The sequence below is a fragment of the Colius striatus genome, chromosome Z (assembly GCF_028858725.1).
Source record: "Colius striatus isolate bColStr4 chromosome Z, bColStr4.1.hap1, whole genome shotgun sequence".
Classification (NCBI taxonomy): domain Eukaryota; kingdom Metazoa; phylum Chordata; class Aves; order Coliiformes; family Coliidae; genus Colius; species Colius striatus.
The window spans coordinates 1610529-1619905 of record NC_084790.1 but is presented as its reverse complement, the minus strand read 5'-3'; the positions used below and the strand labels follow the sequence as shown (position 1 = coordinate 1619905).

The 9377-nt window shown below is 62.8% G+C and overlaps 1 protein-coding gene across 1 annotated transcript in view; it reads right to left on the bottom strand.

The window, feature by feature from the left end:
* Window positions 1-1993: 1993 nt before the first annotated feature.
* The window catches only part of LOC104562282 (C-type mannose receptor 2), a 33787-nt gene continuing 26403 nt past the window's right edge, over window positions 1994-9377 (bottom strand). The window contains exons 18-30 of the mRNA XM_062018998.1: window positions 8972-9039; window positions 8696-8796; window positions 8464-8609; window positions 8020-8134; window positions 7772-7935; window positions 6753-6861; window positions 5210-5448; window positions 4945-5113; window positions 4594-4743; window positions 4197-4316; window positions 3287-3466; window positions 2956-2982; window positions 1994-2217 (exon numbers count right to left, since the gene is read on the bottom strand). Of these exons, the coding sequence (XP_061874982.1) occupies window positions 1997-2217; window positions 2956-2982; window positions 3287-3466; window positions 4197-4316; window positions 4594-4743; window positions 4945-5113; window positions 5210-5448; window positions 6753-6861; window positions 7772-7935; window positions 8020-8134; window positions 8464-8609; window positions 8696-8796; window positions 8972-9039 (1809 nt within the window). The 3' untranslated portion in view covers window positions 1994-1996. The remainder of the gene's footprint in view (window positions 2218-2955; window positions 2983-3286; window positions 3467-4196; window positions 4317-4593; window positions 4744-4944; window positions 5114-5209; window positions 5449-6752; window positions 6862-7771; window positions 7936-8019; window positions 8135-8463; window positions 8610-8695; window positions 8797-8971; window positions 9040-9377) is intronic.

Below are 9377 nucleotides of genomic sequence, written 5' to 3'. Positions count from 1 at the left end.
GCCTGTGTCAAAGCCAGATGTGATGCCTCCAGCACAGCTACAGGACCTTCATCCCAACACCCAGCACTGCACTCCTCCAGCACCATCCCAGCAGTACCCTCCGAGCTTCCCCGTGCCCAGGGACTTCCCCCAATGAGCCCCAACCCTGCCCAGCTGCACCCTTCAACCTCAGCACCGCTCTTCTCCTGCTCCTTCCTGTCCATCTTCACCTCCACCTGTATTTTTCAGGATTTCGTAACAGCTCTGCTCACCCAGGAGTGAACCCCAGAGCTCCATCCCCATCCGCAGCACAGCTTCCAGCTCAGCATCCTTCCTGCTGCTCCCACTCCAAACTCGCTGCTTGGTACTTCAACACTCTCTTGGGGATGAAGAAGGATTCCCACTCGGCTTTCCAGGATCTAGCACCCAGCATCAGGAAGCCCAGTGACAAAGGAAACAGCTCCAAACCAGAAAGGATTTTCAGGAAATAAATGCAGAGAAAGCCAAGAGAGAGAAATGGAGCTGGGGCAGCTCTGTGCACGCCAGCTCCCAGCTCACCCTGAAGTGTCGTGGCAGCTTTTGGATATTGCCAAAAAAGTAAACAAAACCACAACCATCCCTTGTTCCCAATCCCCAAAAAAACCCAGTTTCTTAAACACTTAATGTCCAGCTTAAGTGAAATCAACAGATTTTAAAATCCACACAGGTGGCAAAATAAAAGGAGAGTAATAAAAACCACCTAGTTCCCCCTTGTCAGAACAAAACACCAACCAACCCCAACAAGCTCTGGAGACAAAGGGCTGAACGCAACGTCTCTTGCAGAGGCTGTGCCACTCCAGGGGTCTAAGGGGCTCCTTGGGTCCCATTCCCAGCAGGGAACCCTCCCCTCAGGCTCTGAGTTGTCTCCAGGTATCCTCTCGTCCAGGTTCTGGCACAGGCAGCTGACAGAGGAGGATGGCTCAAGCCCACCCTCAACTCCATTCTGCACAGCCCAAAAGCCGAGCAGAGGTTTAGCCCTGCACCACCTTCCTTCTCTACAGGGAGAACAGGCAACCACACACACCCCAGCCAGCTGTGTGAAAGTATGTATATATTCAGCACGCACTCAATACAGTATAGCAAAAAAAGCTATCGTTTCCTTATGAACAAAAAAACCCCCAACAAACCTCCAAAAATCACCACCAGAACCTTCCAAACCGCTCCCCTCCCCCCCTACAGCCCTGACGCTCGTCCTTCTGGCCCCAACCAGCAACCCCGGCCCCGTGCCAGCCCTGCCTGGCAAACAGGGTAGGGGGTAAGCTCGTGCCGTCCCTGCACGGGGACAGGGCAGGGGGTGACCCCAGCTCCGTGTCAGCCCTGCCTGGTGATGGGCAAAGGGTGGGCTTGGCTCTCTGGCAGCACCTCGTGCCGTGGCCCCCAGCTCCTCGCGCAGAGCCTGGGCTGCCAGGGCTGCTCCCGCACAGCCGCTTGCCCTGGCGCCAGCTCAGTTATTTAAGGGGGACACACACACGCCCCAAAGGGAGCAGAAGGCAGAGCAGCCCGAGGGGAGCAGCCACGGGTGGGGTGGGGGTCCGAGCTCGGCTCCAGCTGCCAGGGCTGGGGGCTGAGGAGGGCGGCAGGAGCGGCGCGACGGTGGGGACGGGCGGCTGGCAGGGCCCCGGCCGCGGCGCGGGGAAGGGAGGTAGATCGGCTTGAGAGACCTCTCACCCAGCAGGGGATCCTCCTCGGGCAGCGGCTGGGGTCCCGAGGCCGCCGCAGCGCCCCGACGCCTTCTCCCGAGGGGAAGGTGCCTGGAGCCCGCTTCAGCTCCCGAAGCAACTCCCCTTGAAGCGTTTGAGCCCTGCAACCGCCTGGGCAGCTACTGCGGGCAGCTGAGGACGAGCCCCGAGGTGAGGAGAGCGGGGAAGCGCTCCCGCTTCCCTCTGCTCGGCCACTGCGCCAGCCCCCAGCCCCAGCCCCCCGGGGATTACCGCCTTGCCCGTGCTCCCCCCTCCCCGCCCCCGCCGGACCCCTGCCGTCAGTCCTGCTGCTCGTTCATCTCCATGTCCGACACCAGGATGTTCTTCTCGGCCGCCTCGCAGGGGCTGGACGTGGTGCGGCTGTAGCGGGCGCTCTCGAAGGCGCCGAGCTCCGAGCTCCGCCGCCGCCGGTACAGGTAGAAGGCCAGGCCCAAGGTGGCGCCGAGTGCCAGGGCCGCCAGCACGGCCACGGCCACGGCCGCCGTGTTCTCCGGCAGCGCTGCGGGGAGGGGGAGAGGGAGGCGGGTGAGCAGCAGCCCCACACCTCGCGACGGCTCGGTTGGTGGGGCTCCGGCCGTCTCTGGGTCAGACAGGAGAGGACTGGAGCGGGACGTGGCCTGGGCTGCCCACATAACGGCTCCAGGGCCGGGCAGGCTGGTGGGACGTCTGTCATGGTGTGGATGGGTGACAGCTGCCTGGCGTGGATCTTTGGGATCTCACCCATCAGCAAAGTGTGTGCCAACAACGTGGCCTCGTGGGCAAAGCCAGTGGCAGCCTGGGGCATCCAGCAGAGTGTGGATCCAGCAGCAGGGCCAGGGAGCTTCTGCTCCCCTTTGCTCTGCTCTGCCACACGTGCTGAGGCCTCATCTGGAGTCCTGGGGCCAGTTGTGGGCTCCCCAGCTGCAGAGGGACAGGGAAGTGCTGCAGAGAGGTCAGCACAGGGCCAGCAAGATGCTCAGGGCACTGGAGCATGTTCCTGCTGAGGAAAGGCTGTGGGCACTGGGGCTGCTCAGGCTGGAGGAGACTGCGGGGGGACATGAACGCTCTGCAACTCTCTGACAGAAGGACAACAGCAAATGGCCTCAGGTTGCCCCAGGGGAGGTTTAGACTGGAGAAGAGGAAGAGCTTAAAAGGTCTTTTCCAACCAAACCAATTCTATTCCATGATTCTAAGCTGGGCTGCAGCACAGCCTCCCAGCACCAGTCCCTGGTCCCTGGACTGTGGTGGCGCCACTCACCTGCCCTGGAAAAGCTGCTCTCCCCCACTGCAACAGCAACACAGACAGATGAGTGCACAGCCACATCACCCTCCCCTCTTCCCAGCACCAGCAACACTGCCCCTCCATCCTCCCTTTGCTCTCCCAGTGCCACACCATCAGGCACTGGGTGACGTGCAGCTCCGGGTCTGTTCCACCACAGCCCTCCCCGGCCTCATCCTGCCCCAAGCACCAACCCCTACAACCCCCCACAACACATGGACCGTGCTGCCAGTGGGACAGAGCTCTACCCAGCCTCCCAGCTCACCCCACATCAGTGCAGGCACCTCAGGCAGGAGGAGAAGGGCTTTACCTCGGGGGATCTTGCAGATGACCCCCATGGTGACGTTGGTGCAGGAGCCCAGGCGCCACACGCCGTTGCTGCTCTGGATCCAGTAGCAGCTGTTCTGGCTCAGCATGCTGGGCCCTGTGTCATGCTGGCCCCAGTTGGAGTAGTTGACAGCGGTGTTGTCGTGCCAGACCAAGGTGCCACCTAAGCAACAGAAGAATTAGGTTTGGGGAGGTTGAAAACGGGGTGCCCCAGTTCAGAAAGCAGAGGGGGGTGATAAGGAGGATCAGGGGCATCCTTCTGAACCTGCACGGTCCCAAAGGCTCTGGGCTTCAAAGCCATCCCACTCAGCCAGAGAAGGACACACATGGCACATCCAGCACAGCCTGTGGCACTGGGGCACCTCATGGCACCTGGTGCCAGCACCACAATGGGCTTCCTCTGCTCACCACAAAGCTGGTGGGAGTTCATGGTGGTGCCAGCACCACAACAGGCTTCCTCTGCTCACCACAAAGCTGGTGGGAGTTCATGGTGGTGCCAGCACCACAACAGGCTTCCTCTGCTCACCACAAAGCTGGTGGGAGTTCATGGTGGTGCCTGAGAGCACAACGGGCTTCCTCTGCTCCCCACAAAGCTGGTGGGAGTTCATGGTGGTGCCTGAGAGCACAACGGGCTTCCTCTGCTCCCCACAAAGCTGGTGGGAGTTCATGGTGGTGCCAGCACCACAACGGGCTTCCTCTGCTCACCACAAAGCTGGTGGGAGTTCATGGTGGTGCCAGCACCACAACGGGCTTCCTCTGCTCACCACAAAGCTGGTGGGAGGTCATGGTGGTGCCTGAGAGCACAACGGGCTTCCTCTGCTCACCACAAAGCCGGTGGGAGTTTGTGGTGGTGCCTGAGGGGAATATTTAAAACCTTGCTCCTTCCTTCCCACCTTTAGGGTTGAAGGTCATGCCCAGCCAGGCCCCCTTGGATGGGCCCTCATACGCCTGGAGATGCTCCCACACGAAGACGTTCTCCATCTCGTCCTGGATGGACAACACCGTGCCACCAACTGCAAAGGAAAGAGTGGCAAGGAAGAGCCCAGACCTCAGAGGATGGAGCTCAGGAGCAGCAGTGGACAAAGCTGAGTGACCACCCTAAAACCACGAGGTAGCTGAGGAACCCCACCATGTCACAGCAAGGAGGAGACGATGGCTGACCAAGGCTGGATGTGGGCACAGGGACACAGGTCCCACTCATGGGTGCTCTGCTATCCTTCACACCCCATCCTCTTCCATATCCAAGGGCGTATCACCCCTCTCCCACCACCACAGCCCCCCACCTCATACCTTTCTGGCACCTCCTCATGGCATCCTTCTGCCCCAGGGTGATCTCCATGTGGAAGGTGTAGCAGTGGTCCCGAAAAGGGATCCAGGATGAGTCCTCCAGGGATTTGGGACAACTGCCACTGTAGCTCCACTTGTGCGTGCGAGGGGCACCTGGGGAGCACACAGGGCATTGGGGGTGGGCACAGGGGCAGTGGGGGTGGGCACAGGGTATGGGGGTTCCACAGCACATTGGGACACCCAGCCCTACGATCACACACCCAGAGCTGCAGAAGGTCCCTGGTGGGATGGTACCTCCAACCCTTGGTTGCTCCCCACCCAGACCTGTCCCCCTGGTGCCCCCCAGGCCAGCACCTGCTTGGAGCTGGCAGATGCCCCCCTGCAGCTTGGTGTCACAGCCGGCCGTGCGCCAGCTCCCGTCCGGGTCCATGTAGGCGCAGCCCATGAACTGCTGAGGCTCCCCATCCTGCCAGTTGGTGTAGAAGAGATTCTCCTCTGACAGCCACGAGTAGCTCCGACCTCCCTGGAGAAAAGAGGGGAGAAAGAAGCTGGGGGGGTTGCCATGATCCCCTCCCAAGAGACCCCACATTGCCACGTGCACCCCCCGATTTTCCCTCACCTCGATGTTGGCCAACCCGATCCAGAGCGGAGCCCGCAGGGTGCTGACAGCCTGGGTGAGGAAAGCCTGGCTGTAGGGGTCAGGGATGGTGGCCAGGGTGGCATTGAGGGTCTCACAGAGCAGCAGTGCCTCGTGCCACCTGAGGGGTTTCTGCAGGATGCGGTAAGTGGTGTTGTGGTAAAAGAGGGCACCGGTGGGCGAGGGGGGGTACGGCGTCTGTACGGGGCTCAGGGATGGGTCTGGGGAGCAAAGAGACGTGGTCAGAGGGCACAGAGGACATCCCTGCATGCCAGGACGTGCTGCTGGGTGCAGCTGGGGAGGGGGAGAGGCCACATCCCCAGGGCTGAGGCGCAGTGACAGCCCCATGCCACCCCTACGCTGAGCCAGGCTGCCACACGCACAGGGACCAGCACAAGCCAAGCCTGTGTCCCACAGTTCCTCCAGCACACTGAGCTCTCCCCAAGCTGAGCCCATCACCCTCAGGCTGAGCCCGTCACCCCCAGGCTGAGCCCATCACCCTCAGGCTGAGCCCATCACCCCCAGGCTGAGCCCATCACCCCCAAGCTGAGCTCATCCCTCCAGGCTGAGCCTGTCACCCCCAGGCTGAGCCCATCACCCCCAAGCTGAGCTCATCCCTCCAGGCTGAGCCCATCACCCCCAGGCTGAGCCCGTCACCCCCAGGCTGAGCTCATCCCTCCAGGCTGAGCCCATCACCCCAAGCTGAGCCCATCACCCCCAGGCTGAGCCCATCACCCCCAAGCTGAGCCCATCACCCCAAGTTGACCCCATCACCCCAAGCTGAGCCCATCACTCCAGGCTGAGCCCATCACCCCCAAGCTGAGCCCGTCACCCCAAGCTGAGCTCGTCCCTCCAAGCTGAGCTCGTCCCTTCAGGCTGAGCTCGTCCCTCCAGGCTGAGCCCGTCACCCCCAAGCTGAGCCCATCGCCCCAAGCTGAGCCCATCGCCCCAAGCTGAGCCCATCGCCCCAAGCTGAGCTCGTCCCTCCAGGCTGAGCTCGTCCCTCCAGGTTGAGCCCATCACCCCCAAGCTGAGCTCATCACCCCAGGCTGAGCCCGTCCCTCCAGGCTGAGCCCGTCCCTCCAGGCTGAGCCCATCACCCCCAAGCTGAGCTCATCACCTCAAGCTGAGCTCATCACCCCAAGCTGAGCTCATCACCCCAGGCTGAGCTCGTCCCTCCAGGCTGAGCCCGTCCCTCCAGGCTGAGCCCATCACCCCCAAGCTGAGCTCATCACCCCCAAGCTGAGCTCATCCCTCCAGGCTGAGCCCATCACTCCAAGCTGAGCTCATCCCTCCAGGCTGAGCCCATCACCCCAGGCTCAGCCCATCACCCCCAAGCTGAGCCCATCACCCCCAGGCTCAGCCCATCACCCCAAGCTGAGCCCATCACCCCCAAGCTGAGCCCATCACCCCCAAGCTGAGCTCATCACCCCAAGCTGAGCTCATCACCCCCAGGCTCAGCCCATCACCTCAGGCTGAGCCCATCACCCCAGGGTCCCCACCTCCACCCTCATGCCCCTCCTACCTAAGCTCCGCTGGCAGATGTAGCCGTGCTTCTCCTCCAGGCAGCTCCGGTCGTCCCAGTGCCCGGTGAAGTGGGGGGGTGAGCCGTGCCACACCAGCACGCAGTTGGTCTGCAAAGCCAAGCCACAAGCTCAGCACCACCCTCAGCATTGTCATCCCACCTCCAGGGGTACCCCCACGCAAGGCCAGAGCCATCCTAGCTCTCCCAGGAACCCTCCCATCCTCACATCCTTCACAGGCTGAGGTTCAGCAAGGCTGAGGACCTGCACTTGGGCCTCCAGGCTGGGGCAGAGGGGCTGGAAGCTGCTGGAGGGAAAGGGCCTGGGGGGGTTGAACAGGAGGCAGCAGCGTGCCCAGGGGGGCAAGAAGGCCAAGGGCATCCTGGCTGGGCTCAGCACTGGGGTGGCAGCAGGAGCAGGGCAGGGATTGTCCCCTGTGCTGGGCGCTGGGGAGGCTGCAGCTCCAGGGCTGTGCTCAGTGCTGGGCCCCTCACTCACTGCCACAGGGACACTGAGGGGCTGGAGATGGGCAAAGAAGCTGGGGAAGGGGCTGGAGAACAAATCTGATGAGGAGCAGCTGAGGGAATGGGGGTGTTGAGGCTGGAGGAGGCTGAGGGGAGCCAGGAGCCCTCTGTGCAGCTCCCTGCCAGGAGGCTGAGGGGAGCAGTGACCATCTTTGCTCCCAAATCACAAGCAACAGGACGAGAAGAAACAGCCTCAAGCTGCCCCAGGAGAGGGTGAGGTTGGAGCTGAGGCAGAGCTGCTTCCCTGAGAGGGGTGTCAGCCCTGTGCCAGGCTGCCCAGGCAGTGCCCAGCCCTGGAGGAATCCCAAAGCCGTGGGGTGAGGTGCTGAGGCCGTGGGGCAGCAGTAGCCGTGGCAGCGTGAGGGCAGGGGCTGGACTCAACGAGCTTAACCGCCTTTTCCAACCAAAACGATCCCATCATTCCACGACCCTCACAGCGGGGCACGGAGCTGAGGGCTGCCCGGGGGCTGTGTGGTGCTCTGGGGGCTGCGACTCACCGGCCTGTCCCGGGGGCCGGGCGCGCTGCAGCCCGAGGGCTCGCCCGGCGCCCAGCTCGTGTGCCGCAGCGGCTCCTCCTGCACCCACCCAAACTCCCTCCGTGCGTCGTGGAGGCCGATCCAGAGGTCCAAGGAGACGTTGGGCAGCATGGAGGTGATGAAAGCTGCGGGTGAAGGGAGGAGGTGCTGAGCGCCATCCCTCCCCCGGGGTGCGGAGGGGAGGGCGGGGGGAGGGGGAGGGAACCCACCCTGCTCCAGGGGGCTGGCGATGGTGGCCAGGACGGCGCCCTGGCTCTCACACGCCTGCTTGGCCTCTGCCCACTTCACCATCTCAGCCTTGTCGTGGCCGTTGAAGCTGAAACACTGCACAGGGCCAGGGCGCGGGATGCGCCAGGGCTGCGGCCATCCCCCCCTCCCCGAGCCCCTGCACCATCCCCCCCGTACCCCAGCAGTCCCCTTGGCACACCCTCAGGCCTGCCAGCCCCCAACCCCTCCTGCACCACCCCCCACCTCACCCAGCACACACGTGTGCCCCCTCCCTCACCCTTCAGCACCCCTGGCCACTCACCCCCCGGCATCTCCCCCAAAACACACCGTGGCCCTCTCCATCCTGCCTTTCCTCAGCCTCCCCTCCTCAGCAGGAGGCCAGGAGGAGGCTGTCCCCTGGCTGTCCCCTCTCCCTGCTGCCATACCTTGCTGAGGAAGGGAAACCAGCCCCGGGGACAGCCGCCACTCGTGGGGGGAGGCGGTGGGGGCAGCGAGGGCCTCACAGCCGTCCCATTGCTCCGCTTGCAGATGTAGGGCAGGGCTGTCATGCACTTCTGGTCCCCCCAGTCCTCTGTGGGAAAGGACAGGCCAGGTATCATCCCCTCTGCGAGCACTGGGGTTGAGGTGCAGCCCCAGACCCCCCCAGATGCCCCTCACCTCTGCTTGCTGTCATGTACACACATTTCTTGTCCTTGGTGGTGGGCCGGGGCTTGCCTGGTGCCCAAGAGACAAAGTTGAGGAGGGATCCATCAATCCACCTGGGAAAAGCACAGTCCAGAGGATGAGGCCAAGCAAACAGCCAGTTGCACACCCTGACTGGGAGCACACTGCCCTTTCTTAGATGAAGAATTTCCATCCCAGAAGCCCGGGATGAGACCCCCGGGATGGAGACAGGGAGGGTGACAAGGGGACATGCAGGGACATCCAACTCACTTGAACCTCCCGTTGTTCTCATAGGTGTGCAGCCCGATCCACCAGTGCTGCTCCTGGCCCCTGGAGAACTGCACACCCAGAGAGGACATGTCAGTGGCTCACAGGGACTGGGTTGTCCCTTGGGTCAACCACAAGTGATAGAAAGCATCATCTTCCCAAGCCCCAAAGCCAACCCTGGCACCAGGACCTGCCACAAGCCCCATCGTGTCCCCAGCTGGCCCCACGGATTGTCCCTCTAGCAAAGGATTAACAAAGCCAGAAGGAAAAGAGGAAACAGCCTCAAGTTGCCCCAGGGGAGGCTGAGGCTGGAGCTGAGGCAGAACTGTTTCCCTGAGAGGGGTGTCAGCCCCTGTGCCAGGCTGCCCAGGGAGCTGGGGCAGTGCCCAGCCCTGGAGGGATCTGAGCA